The sequence below is a fragment of the Macadamia integrifolia genome, chromosome 9, assembly GCF_013358625.1.
Source record: "Macadamia integrifolia cultivar HAES 741 chromosome 9, SCU_Mint_v3, whole genome shotgun sequence".
NCBI lineage: Eukaryota > Viridiplantae > Streptophyta > Magnoliopsida > Proteales > Proteaceae > Macadamia > Macadamia integrifolia.
Genome location: NC_056565.1, coordinates 3,057,152 through 3,071,227, shown reverse-complemented (window position 1 = coordinate 3,071,227; position 14,076 = coordinate 3,057,152). Strand labels below are relative to the sequence as shown.

Sequence of the window (14,076 nt, the reverse complement as noted above, 5' to 3'; positions counted from 1 at the left end):
TCGCACAAATACATATATGAATTTGGATCAAGTCTTCACGGTGTTTGATCCACACATAGAATCCATTCGATGTAAGACCCTCTTGTGAAAAGAGAGAACAAATGAATTCCATGTGTTGATAAGAACCATTCTGGACCTGATCCAACTCCCACGCACAGATACATATATAAAGAGGTATTGTACATTACAAGACCGAGAACTTAGCTGAGCTAGCTATTTTTACTCGTCTTTGGAGGTAGATCTCCCGTACTTGGCCTGCCGGAACTTGATAATAAGAGACACACAAGGTATCACAAATACAAAAAGAACTATCATCAGAACATAAAAGATATCAATGAAAGTAGCCAATTCAATGGTTTCTAAGACTTTGGTTGAATATTGCCCGGAACAAATTCTACAAGGAGGCAATACTGCCTTGAAGCCTTCCAAGAACGCCATTGAAGTGGAGAGAAGTGCAACGAATATAAAAATTGTGGCCGTTTTCAAGAAGGTAGAATAGAAACGGTCGTCACCAACTGATGCTGTGAGCATGATGATCAAAGAGCTAACCGACATACCCATAGCTAAAGAATCATACTTTAAAAAGTTTTGGAAGGATCCATTGTCCCGAAGTATAGGCCTTCCATTCCTGCTATTGTAGCCACCAGGGACTTGGAAAACTGCTGCAAATGTAACAGAAGCAATAAGGGATGCTACTATTTGGAGGGTTCGCCCCATTTCCTTTTCGCGCTGTATAACTTCTGATATTGTTCTTGTTGTTGCTGCTACTACTTCTACTTCTACTTCATCTTGCTTATTTAGGTGAGTGCCTATTACTTCCTCATTCACTCCTCTTATGATCCATTTTTGTTCTCCGTTTAGTGGACGTAGCCACTGAATAATGCTCATTTGAAGCTGCAACAACAATGTAAAATTTCAATAGCAACAATTCCCAGGGGAGGGGTTGAAAATTTGAAAAACCACTTGTCATGAGGCATAAGAAATTTGATTTTAGTAAGAAGGGTGTTAATTTAGAATCAAAATCAAAATTGGTCATTTAAAATCGAACTGAATCAAACTAAATCAGTTCGATTTTGGTTATAAAATCTGAACTTTTTTCTTGATTTGGTTTGATTTTGGTTTCATGACTAAACAAAAATCAAATTAGCTACTTTTGAACTGAATACAAAACCATGTAAAATTATATATATATATATATTCATTATTCAAACAATGTGGATGATGATTTCTATTCCTTTTTAATATTTAGAAAAAAGTTTGATGGGTTATGTCCCTTGCAAATAAGGGTTTTTTTGTTAGTGAAGATGTAAAAAGTGATCCCAAACACCTAAAATGAGACTTGAACCAAATAAAGAACCAAATAAAAATCGAAATTGAATCAAGCCAAATAGAACCAGTTTGTTTTTTTGTTTCGAAAATCTGTTCTTATTCTTGATTCAGTTCAAGTTTAATTTCTTCATTTGTATCTTGAACCAAACCGATTAACAGTTAACACCCTTACGCAATTCATGTGTAGGGTAGCATAAAAAATTTCATCTTTCGGTTGTGACAAGCAACAAGGTTTCTTTGAATCCCATTTGAACAGTCTAACAAGATTGAATCTCCTTCAATGGGTCATCGAGGAAGAGAAATTGTGAGAGAATTGCAAGGGCGGACACGAGGAATCGCTGGAGTTTGATGCATCTAGGTAATGCATTGGGAGGAGACGAAAAGAAATAGCCAAAGACATAAAAGACAGAAGAGAGTGTGGATCAAGTCTTCGTTTTTGTACGGTATTTGATCTACACTTGAACTCCACTGAAAATAAAAACCAATTAAAAGATGAGAGAGATTAAGTGAAATCCAAATGTGAATCAAACACCGCACCTCTGAATACCTGATTTAGTCAAGACAGAAGACAAAAGAGTAGTAGTAGTTGACCTCAGACCATAATGGTCCCATCCCAATCATTCTCATTCTTTGTTCACCTTTGACACGTCGTAAGTTTTCTGAAGACAAAAAGACACGGATAAAGTTTTCCCATTCACTGTGGCCATCTTGATCAAGACAATAGTGAAGAGAGTAGTTGGGATGAGAAGGGCCCCATCTGGACCGTTCAATCCTTCCAATCTTCCATCAACCACCCCTAAGGAAAACTTTGTCCAAATAACATGTGGGGTAAGTTTTTTTTTTTTAGAGGGCGGATCAAGTCCTCGTACAAGAACCACGGGGTTGATCCACACAGGTGGAATTTCACTCAACAACCAATTCAATGGTGGATTCTATATGTATGGATCAGCCCATAGGAGAATGGTTGTCATATGAGAACGTGATCCACGTAGTTGTTTTTTTTTTTTTTTTCAAGGGATTAGAAATAAAGGCTTACCCTCGAAACTATTGTGGCTTTGATAGGGATTGAGAGAAAAATAGCAGCGGCTGTCTGGCCTTTGTTGTTCGTGGCCTTTACGTCTACTCTTCTATTTGAAAGAAAAAGCCCCATAAGCTTGAGAGAGCCTTGTCTCGCAGCGAAGTGGAATGGGGTGTTTCCATCATCATCTGCCTGGTTTACAAGTTCCTCAAGCTCTACTTGATTTAAGAAGAACTTGATTTTCTTGTAGTCTTTACTCATCACAACAAAGTGAAGAACATTGCGATGATTTTTGTCCAGCAACTCCCCAGAATCTGGGCACCATTGGATGAGCTCTTTAAATACCTTAATGCTTGATTCAAGGGCAGCGATGTGAAATGCTGAGAGACCATCGTTATCCAATTGATACCCAATTGAAGTATCATGCCTTAGCAATTGTTGTACTATCATGTGGCGTTTCTTGAATGCCGTTGCATAGTGAAGAGCGGTCCTTCCATTTTCATCTACCTTATTCACAAGTTCTCTTTTCTTCTCTAAGAGTATTTTCACCACACCTAGTAATAAAATAAATAAATAAATAAATAATCTTCTTGCAACTAATGAATTAGCTAGAATGTCTTCACAAGAAGTAAGAGAGGAGTAATAGGGAAAAGGAATGTTACTTGTCAGTGTTACGTACATCCAGACATATGAGGAAGTGGAGCCGAAGCATGAGCATCTTTTCACAGCTTGATTCCACTTTCTCACGTATCTAGGGTTACGCAAACACTATCAGGTAGCTTTCTTTTTCCCTTGCAAAATACCAAGATGCCCCTCAATGACGGCGACATGTAAAGCCGTCCGGCCATATGGTCCACCATGAGCTGGAGATGGACAAATGAGAAAGATTTGATTGATAATATCCACGCATCCCTCTCTAGCAGCCAAGTAGAGTGGAGACTCCCCACCTTCCTCATCAGCATCATCAAAGATGGGATACCATAAATCAGGGTCTGCCTTAATCAACGACTTCACCATCTTATGGTCATTTCTTCGAATAGCTTCATGCACGGCCGTATTGTTGCTCTTGTTTCTCATCCTTATTTTCTCACGAGCTACTTCTCTTGCTCTGTTTCCAGGATCTGAACTATTTCCACCTTCGATGTCCTGGTCTGAACGCCAAGGCAGAATCTTTTCAATGAGAAATTTAGCTATGGAAGCATGGCCTGCTCTTGCCGCTACGTGAAGGGCAGTGTCACCTCTTGAGTTCACCTGTGTAAGAAGCGATAAGCTTCTTCTGTAGTCCATGTCACCTTCTAAACTTGAATTGTGTTGGAGAAGCGCAGCGTATACTTCCTTCACGAAGTCTATGTGACCAAAACTCACAGAGACGTGAATGGCCGTGTTCTCTTGTGGTGTTACTGTCAGCAATCGGCTAAGATCTTCGTTCACTACTTGTCTGAGAAGTGTGATCTGGCCAAGTTTCGCAGCCTTGTAGAGTTGAGGATCCATGTCTTGATACAACAGCCCTGTTTTCTCCTCGGAAAAGGGAGAAGTCCACAAGGCTTTAGGTGGGATGGAGAAGAACAAAGAGTCCACCAGGCTTTAAAGTGGGAGGGAAGAATAGGATGAGGTGGTGGAAAGAGCCATGGGGAGTCGAGGAAAGTGGGGAAGAACCACTTCAAAGTGGAGCTAGCTAGACCGCACCGTGAACCTAATCTTTCCCCTTCACTCTCAAAAGTCCTCACTCCTGGCCCACAGACTGGAGTGCAGGAACGGAAACTAATGGGAAGGAGGAAAAAGTGATCCTCCTCCTCTACAGTTCGTCAAGGTGTGCAACACGTATAGCAAAACATGGGCGAATATCCCAAGAATCACACAGCCGCTGGATCTACTCACGATGCCACGTCACAAAAGCGCCCCACACAAAAACAAGTTATCTGTTACGGATGGGACGGTGAGAATGGGAAAGCTAAAACCGTCCAAGGGGTTATACGCTTTACCTTTTTGTCCATACTCGAGGTGCGCCTAAATTGGTCCGAATACTTTTTAGTTAAAAAAAATAAAATCAATACCTTCAATTATGAGAGATAACCCAAGCCAAATGATAACATAAGTAAAAAGCACGGTAACCTTCATAAAAGTCGTTCTTGAAATTAATAGATTATTACTTCTGCATCTAACGCCACAAACTGAAATAGTAGGAGATGAAACCATCGATTTAGGGGACAATATTGGTAGATGTTGATACTGATCGGTGGATCGGTGGATATTTGATCGATTTTATTTCTTTTTCTTAAAAATTATTAATTTTTTATTATTTTACCCTTGAAATGATATAGATAATCGATCAAGAATTAAGAATCAGTCTCTACTAATACCGATCTAATACAACGAATATGAGACCAATACTTAAAACCATGGATGAAACCAATGAATTGTCACCAAAGAGCAAGACCAGATCCGTAATTCTCCCACTTTACCCACTAACCCATTTATTCGAGCCATTCCACTTCATTAAAAGATTCCAAGCAACCCTCAACCAGTAATTTAAAAATTACCTTTTGTTTTCAGGCTCTTAAACCTTGCCATCAATTGGTCTCCACGTCACTCAACCAAAATACTTCCTACAAGTAACCTTGACCCCAAGAGGTGAAGCATCCCTTGATCACCTTGAATCATTTGTAATATTGAATTTAGAAAAATTCCACTTAAATGGGATAGATAACATGAATTCTTGTCATTTAATTTTTTCATTCCAAGTTATACTTGGACAAGACCTAAATTTTGCATTTCTTTATTTACCGCTACTTCTATGGTCAACAGGAGTGGTGTCTCATTATCCTCTTCAATATTAATACGTAGAGTAGAAAACTATATCATTATACTGTTCAACTCACCTAAATGCACATCAAAGTTTGCTCTCTAACAACCGTAGGTCATACAATTTTTCCTTCCAAAACATTTAAGTTTGTTAATTGGTGACTTGGACTTGCATTTGTTTTTACATTATCCCAAATTTCTTCTGAATCTATTATCACGACAACCTTATGAAGAGTGTCATACACAAGATACCACTAGATCTTATTATATGCTAGATCCTTCAACTTTTGCCATTCATTTTCCGTCCTAATATATTTGATTTTTTCTTAAGAGCTTTGTTTGTCCTTTCATAAAATAGTCTTTCACATCTTATTGTTACAAAGTGAAGTCATTACGACCATTGAAAACGTTCTATGAAAACACTTGAGACCTTCACTGCCATCTAATTTACCCATTTTTTGTCTTCCATGTCTGAAATCAACAACCTAACTGAATATGATCACTGTAAATTTTGGCGCAAATTTGCACAATTTGCACGACGGAGCCAAATCCAATCCACACTGTTCACCAAGTCCACAATGCTAGAAAAAATATTTTTTTTTTAATTTTTATTTGGTAGAATAACACCAAAATCTACTCACCATTTTTTTTTCTTCTTTGTCTTTTATAACATATGTCTCACACCTAACTCCCTTCGTAGAAAAATAAATAAATAAATAAATTATAATAATAATAATAACTATTTTTATTGAAAAGTCTTGGTATATTAATGTAGTGGTTAAATCCTCCTGCGTTTTTAAACAAGTTACTTTTTACCGTTCTAGATTCGAATAGTGTTAGATCTATGTCTTCCAACACCATTTGATAACGTTTTGATTCTGCATTTTCTTGTTCCCAGAAATGGAGAAATAACTTAAAAAGCGTTTGATAAAGTTTATGCCTATATACAATTCTAAAAACAACTTAGACAAAACAAGTCCAACTTGTTTCATCGTTTCTAAAAATGAATTTGAGAGTGAAAATAAAGGTTGTTGTGCCTAAATAATCTCTCAACTATTTAAACCTAAAAAGAGACAATTGAACCATTTTTCCCTTTTGGGCATCCGATGATACTATTAGGCTTTTTAGCAGCCTTATGTTTGCAAAAAACATTTCGAGAAACATATTTATTAAACACTAAAAATTTTGTTTTTGTTTCTAGAAACGTGAAAAGTTATTTCTACCATTTCTAAACACAAAAATAGCAGAAATATTATCAAACGGTGCCTAAAATCACACCCATTGGCTGCAGATCTCATCATCAAATCAAAAGAAAGATATTGACATTTTAAAATTTTGAAGAATGGAATAAATAGAAATGATGATGGATATGTACATTTAGGGATGCCAATTGGTTGGGCTAGGTTGGATTCGGTCAGGTTTTGAGTTTTAAACCTTTAATTGAGCTTCTACTAACCAGGCTATTCAGACTTTAGTTGAGCCTTAAACGATCTAATGCACCATTAAAGCCTCAAATCGATTTTAAATAGGTTTTAGTTATCTTAGATTTTAGAAATTTTATATATTTATTAAATCATCAACAATGTGTCTGGGTCAGCTTATGCTCACCTCGACTAATCCTCGGGGAGACTAGCTCAGCGACCCACTACCACGGTCTCCACTTAAATCGAAGTTGCACATAGTCTCCACTTAAATCGAAGTTGCATAGATGGAGAATCGAACTTGAGACAGTGTGCCTATCTACACAATCCCCAATTTTCTCTAACCATCTAGACAACCCATGGATGGATAAATAGACTAATTTACACTTAATTATAGTCAATAATTATCAAAAATATCAATATATATCTTATTCTTAAAAAGAAAAAAAAATCAAAATATACTATGTAAAAGATTCGGATAGTAGGTCAGGTCGAGTTGAGCTTTTAAACGTATTAAGTTGTTCTAACTTACACCATGAACTGTCTATTTATAAACATGTCAAGCATGGCATGTTTATTAATCAAGTTGATCCAAATCAAATTATATGTGTCGGGCATGGCTTGATTGACCCTGATATTGACAACCCTACGTAGAATATATTTTTAGCAAGGGAAGGAAGCTGTTTATGCTCGCGGACTGCAAGAGTGATGGAACAAGCTCAAAATCTACTCATTGAGAATGAAGAACGAAAGAAAATGGGCTTTTTTTCCTGCGTTTTCCATTTTAACACACATTGCAGGCGTAGTAGTTGAGATCTGGAGATCTGGTCCGGGTAGTCCAACCCAACTTACCAGCCCCAGGCTCGGTCACAGTCTCACAGATTGGGATCGGTTATGGCTGATATCAATCCGTTCCAGGCCTTAACAACCGATTTGATCGGATCCGAGTTTTAAACCCGTTGTACCAATTGCATTGTTTCTTAAGAATACGAAGGTAGTTTCAACTTTCTTCGACCAGAAAAATAAAGTAGTTTCTATGTAATATTTTACTATATATCTTTTGAACATATTTTTATTATATTCACAGATAATAAGATGATTTGATATTTTTGGTAAAATATCATTACCAAAAAAAAAATAATAATAAAAGAGAAATATTTGAAGAAATATAACATAAGAGAAATTTGCACCAATACACAAGGAACCAAATGAGCGTTGCACCCCTCTACCCCCACTCCCCCAACATAGGGGCCACGTTATAAGGTAGTAAAACCTTTATCCATAAAATAAGGTCATGCAAGTGTTATCTATCCGAGAGCACATCTTGCACCCAGGGACGTGTGAACCTGAGAAGGGCATAGTTGTTATTTTGCATCCGCTGTGTTTGTGGGGCAAGTGCACTCTTGGATTGTTTACTTCTCATAAAATAATTAGGAAAAAAGAATCTTAAAAGGCAACATAGCCCGTATGCTCAAGCGTAGTGGAGGAGAAATGACCGCCCTACTCCGAATGAAAAGCAAAATTTTAGCCATTGTTAATGCTTCTACTAATACTCCTATTGACCACGCAATGGTGTTAGTGACATGTTGACTAGAAACCCTCCCCCAAATAATTAAAATGACTTGAATTCAAGTCTATTGCACCAGTTTTCGAGTATGTTTTAGGGCTCATGGGTAATCAGAAAAATTTTCACTATCAACCAGGTAGCAGCATTCCAAAAAAGAATAATTCTGTTCTTCTACGGATTAGCAAAATACTTTCTTGGTTGTTGTATTTTCTAAGATTACCCCTATGAGATTCTAATCTGCCGGAAGCAAAAAATATTTGCCCATATCTATGTTATTTATCCTATCCACACACATGGAGTGGATAGGACAAAGTTTCCTTCAAGAAGTCTATGTGACCAAAACTCACAGAGACGTAAATGGCTGTGTTCTCTTGTAGAGTTATTGTCAGCAATCGGCTAAGATCTTCATTCACTACTTGTCTGAGAAGTGTGATCTGGCCAAGTTTCGCAGCCTTGTAGAGTTGAGGATCCATGGCTGGATACAACAGCCCTGAAAAGGGAGAAGTCCACAAAGCTTTAGGTGGGATGGAGAAGAACAAAGAGTCCACAAAGCTTTAAAGTGGGAGGGAAGAATAGGATGAGGTGGTGGAAAGAGCCATGGGGAGCGAGGAAAGGGGGGAAACCAGTTCAAAGTGGAGCTAGCTAGACCGGGTGAAACCAAATCATTCCCCTTCACTCTGTCAAAAGTCCTCGCTCCTGGCCCACAGACTGCGACAACGGAAGGAAACTAATGGGAAGGAGGAAAAAGTGATCTGCTTCTCTACAGCTCAACATGGGCGAATATCCCAAAGAACACACAGCCGCTGGATCTGCGTCAATCACGGATGGGACGATGGGAAATGGGGAGCTAAAACCGTCCAACGGGGTCATGCGGTTAACCCTTTTGTTTCACTTAATGCTTTTCAATTTCCACGATGATTAGTCAAAGTGAGTGTAAACTGGTTCGAAAAGGGCATAATAGAAGTGAATAGCACGGTAACCTTCATAAAAGTCGTTCATGAAATTAATAGATGGCCACTTAATAGATTATTAATTCTGAATCTAACTTCACAGACTGAAATAGTAGGAGATGAAACCGATGAATTGTAAACGAAGAACAAGACCTGATCCGGATCCCCAAAGTCTCCCACTTCACACCAACTCATTTATTCGACCCATTTCAATTCATTAGAACATTCCAAACAACCATCAACCAGTGATGGGGGTGTCAAAAAAGCCCGATCAACCCGAATCAGCCTTAGCCTATCTTGTTCCGGCCCTGAACCAGAACGGGGCTCAGGCTGAGATTTCAGCTCATAGGGTGGGTTAGGATTGAGATTTTCAGGCTTGAGACAGGGTTGGGTTAAGCCTGGGTTGAGGTCTCAACCGAACCCAATCCAACCCAACTATGTCTATAAATATGTTAATAATTATTAATAGGTGCTTATAAAAAAGGTCTTTCGTTTTCCACAATCTACACATATACGAAAACTTTGGTCTTTAGCCTTTGCAATGCATCAAGATCAAGCAACCAAATAACCGATAGTATTGGGTTGGATTGGACTGGGTTAAACCCTGCCCAATCAAGGTCCATCAAGGCTAGGTTGGGTTGGTTTGGGTTAAACCCGATAGGTTTGGGCCTAGGCTAAGATATCCTAGCTCGACCTAGGGTTGGGTTGGGCTTGGGTTAAGTTAAGAGACTTTAGGGTTGCCCAGCTCGGCTCATTGACACCGCTAACCAGTGATTTAAAAATTACCCTTTGCTTCCAGGTACTTAAACCCTACCACCAATTGGTCTCCACGTTATTCAACCAAAATACTTCTTACAAGTAACCTTGACTCTTAGAGGTAAAGGCATCCTAGAACCACACTTGAATCATTCAAACTACATAATTTAGAAAAATCTCACTTAAATAGGGTAGATGACATGAATTCTTGTCGTCTAATATTTTTATTCTAAGTTATATTTGGGACAAGACCTAAATTATGCATTCCTTTACTCACCGCTACTTCTATGGTCAACAGGAGAGGTGTCTTGTCATCCTCTTCAATATTAACATGTAGAATAGAAAGCTATATCATTATACTATTGAACTCACCTAAATGCACGTCAAAGTTTGCTCTCTAACAACTGAAGGTCATACAAATTTTCCTTCCAAAACATTTAGTTTGTTTGTGACTTGGACTTGCATGTATTTGTTTTTCACATTACCCAGATTTCTTCTAAATCTACTATCACGACGACTTGATGAAGAGTATTGTCCACAAGATACCACTAAATCTTATTATATGCTAGCTAGATCCTTCAACTCTTGCCAATTCATTTTCCGTCATCTTGTCCAATATATTTGATTTCTTCCCAAGAGCCTTGTTTATCTTTTTATAAAAATGATTTTCACCTCTTATTGTCACAACGTGAAGTCATTATGAACATTGAAAACATTCTATAAAGAAGCTTGAGACCTTCACTGCCATCTAATTTACTCTATTTTTGTCTTCCATGCCTGAGATCAACAACCTAACTGAATATGATCATTGTTAATTTGGCACAAATTTGCACAATCTGCACTAACGGGGCCAAATCCAATCTACACCGTTCACCAAGTCCACAATGCTAGAAAAACATTTTTTATTAATTAATTTTATTTGGTAGAAGCCAAATTTAATAACACCTTGGAAGGGCACAATTGTCATTTCGTAACCCCCTATGTTTGTGTGGCAAGAGCACTCCTAGTCGTGCACTATTAACTTCTCATAAAATAATTAGGGAAAAAGAATCATAGCCCGTATGCGCAAGCATAGTGAAAGAGAAAGGACTGCCCTACCCCTAATGAAATGCAAGAATTCAGCCCTTGTTAATGTTTCTATTAATGCTCTCATTGGCCTATGCACCGGTGTGGGGACACGTTAACTTCTATGTAACCTCTCCCAAATAATTAAAATGACTTGAATTCAAGTCTATTGCGCTAGTTTTCGAGTCTGTTTTTAAGGTTCATGGGTTATCAAAAAAAATTTCACTATTAACCAAGTAGCAACATGCCAAAACGGAATAATTCCGTTCTTCTATCGATTTGCAAATAACTTTTAGGCTCCGTTAGCATGCAAGGGGAATTTAAAGAGAAGTGAATGAAAATTTTTGTACTTAAAAAAGAAATATTTATAATCATTACTCTATGTGATTCAATGTGATTATATAAACTACTTGATTTTTTTAACCATATTTGGTATTGATACATTTTACATGTAATTTTTATTTTATATATTATAGTAAAGGGTTTTGGATGTAAAGTAAAATGAAATTTTATAGTCAAATATGGAATGATTTGAAATAATGATATAGTTAGATGGGATAATGATTACATATATTTTCCTTGTTAATAATGGAAATTTCACTTCCATTACCTGTAATTCCCTTTGCAACTACACATAGCCTTAGGTTTTTGTACTTTTCAAAATTACCCGTAATTCCATTGTGGCGGATAGCAAGAAATATATGTCTAGCTTCTTCTCCACCCGACCTTGATGTCGTCTGGAGCTCTATTCTGTGGCAAGTCTGGAAATCACGCAACCCTGCAATCTTCGAATTCATCTCCCCCTCTGCGAAGTCTACCTTTGCTGCCTACTCGCTCATGATCTCTGAAGGCCGCCACCCCTCCACTATTGCCTGCAGCCCACCTTTCATAACATTTCAACCAATTCCCGCTCTTAACCCACCCATGGTTAACCACTTCTCCATCTTCTGCGATGGCGGCTGGTTGACAGACTCTCATGTTTGGGGGAGGGGATCGATTATTTGGGATTCGGGAGGTTCCTTCGTAGCAGCCAAGTGCAAGTGGGATGTCTCGTTCTCTGCCTTTGCTTCCGAGCTTTAGGCTATCCGCGATGGGCTTCTTCTGGCCCGGAGTCTTGACATCCAGAGCGTCATCATCCATTCGGACTGTCAAGCGGCAATTGCGTCGCTTAACTGGCTTCTTCGGCATTAGCTTCTGAAGTGCTCTCCATCACCGGCACGTTCACCTCGGTGGTCTTCTTTTTTGGTTAATAGGCAGTCAAATTCATTTGCGGACTTTTGGGCCTCTAGTCCTCCTTTCCTCAATAAATTTCTCTTGACCCAAAAAAAAAAAGTCTATCTTATTTATCCTATCCGGATTGAATAAAGTTTCCCTTCACCTAGAGCTGAACCACGAAACGGCCCAAGTATAATCCCATCTCTCCCAACTCTCTTATAACCTATTATATTCTATCAGAAAAAGAAAAAAAAAAGTCTTACCCTATCATCTATGTGTGACCATGATGGATCATGGTGATCCAACTTAGTCCTAGTAGATATGACTTTTTTTTTTTTTTTAGGCTCTTCTGGTAATGTTTTTAGAACATAAATGATGTTTCATGTCAAAAACGAAAATTTTAGTTTTTGTGTTAAAATGGATTTTTTTTTTTTTTTAACGAAACTGAAATGACGGAATACACCATAAACACACCAAATGTTTTATTCTGTATTTTCCTTCTATTGAAACAAAAAAACTCCAGAAACATTTTTTTGAAACATTACCAAATAGAGCCTTAGTCTACAGGTCAAAAGTCAAAATACATCTCTTTCTCTTTCCGTAGCAAAAATTGATTGAGCTTCATACAAAATACCATATCTTTTACTCCAAATAAGCATGCAAGAAAATACAAGACAATCTTTGACATAGAAAATCCCAGATATCCAAAACATACATATAAAGGCACACTTAACAAGACTAAAAACTTTAGTCTGGATCAGGTTCTCGTACGAGAATGATTCTTGTACGGTCATTCTCGTACAGTGTTTGATCTATACTCCACTAAAAATAAAAACCAATTAAAATAAGAGAGAGATTAAGTGGAATCTAAGTATGGATCAAACACTGTACGAGTACCTGATCCGGACTCTAAAAACTTATCACACTAGCTATTTTTCTTTTTTAGGTTTACAACTGAAAAATATCTCCTGAAGCTTAAAAGCACACGAAGAACATCTAAAGAGAGAAGTGTTGTGAACGCTAAGTTACTTAAATGAGAGATAGGACTTGCAAAGGCTTCAAGCGTTGTGGCTGCTGAAGGCTCAGAAGATAAACAAAGAAGATTCCGGAAAGCTGATATAGCCTGGATCAATGCTAGGTATATAAGATACGTAGCCACCATCAATAACAAAGAATAAAGAGATTTGCCATGAGGTTGTCCTGCTAACATGAGGACCAATGAGGTAATCGATAGACCCATAGCTTTAGTATCGTGCTTTATGAAGTTTCTGAAGCAAATATTGTTGAGGAGTATGGGTGTTCCATCTTTGTTATTGTATCCACCAGGGACTTGAAAAATTGCTGCAAATGTGACTGAGGCGATAAGAGACGCTACTATTTGGAGGGTTTGCCCCATTTTCTCTTCACGCCGTATAGCCTCTGCTGCAAATGCTTCAAATTTCTTATCCAGGTCATTACGTATTTTCTCCTCATTCGCTGCTTCTCCTATTATCCATTTTTCTTCTCCTCTTATGGCAAAGCATTGCCGCAGATCTAAAGCCTTTAAATGAAACCACCCACTCTGCAACAAAGAATGTGGAATTTCAATAGGTATTATTATTATTTAGGAGAAAGGGACTGGAATCCAATTTTCTCGTGCAACAATTTGAAACCCTAGCTTCTAGTAATAAGACATGGAAATTTTGATTTCTTACATTGAAACTATCAGGTCTAACCATGGTTTTAAAATCAGTTCAGATTGGTATCGTTTGAGATCGGTTTCTAATCCTGACCAATCTAAAACTAATCCACCGGTAACGTAATAGGGTAAAATGGTCTAAGAAAAATCAGAAGACAACAATAAATAAGGATAAATTCGTCCAATCCCAAACACAGCCCATATGTGGACAAAGTGACATTTATTTATTTATTTATTTTTTTTTTTTTTTTTGTGATATTGTGGACCAAGTGACA

General features: G+C 37.8%; 1 protein-coding gene across 1 annotated transcript; it reads right to left on the bottom strand.

Moving 5' to 3' along the window:
* Positions 1-1,520: 1,520 nt before the first annotated feature.
* LOC122088541 (ankyrin repeat-containing protein At5g02620-like) lies at positions 1,521-3,973 on the bottom strand. The gene is made up of 3 exons (XM_042657838.1): positions 3,151-3,973; positions 2,366-2,901; positions 1,521-1,988 (listed from the first exon to the last, which is right to left on the bottom strand). Exons 1-3 carry the CDS (start codon positions 3,836-3,838, stop codon positions 1,953-1,955), a joined length of 1,260 nt encoding a protein of 419 aa, XP_042513772.1. The 5' UTR covers positions 3,839-3,973; the 3' UTR covers positions 1,521-1,952.
* Between the last annotated feature and the right edge of the window lie 10,103 nt (positions 3,974-14,076).

What these genes read in the sequence shown, in the direction of transcription:
- LOC122088541 (XM_042657838.1), bottom strand. Translation starts at nt 3,838, where the DNA reads ATGGATCCTCAACTCTACAAGGCTGCGAAACTTGGCCAGATCACACTT. An exon ending in CGTCATTGAGGGGCATCTTG is followed by an intron (nt 2,902 to 3,150) that starts GTATTTTGCAAG and finishes TTTTATTACTAG; the next exon opens with GTGTGGTGAAAATACTCTTA. An exon ending in AAGCCACAATAGTTTCGAGG is followed by an intron (nt 1,989 to 2,365) that starts GTAAGCCTTTAT and finishes TTTTGTCTTCAG; the next exon opens with AAAACTTACGACGTGTCAAA.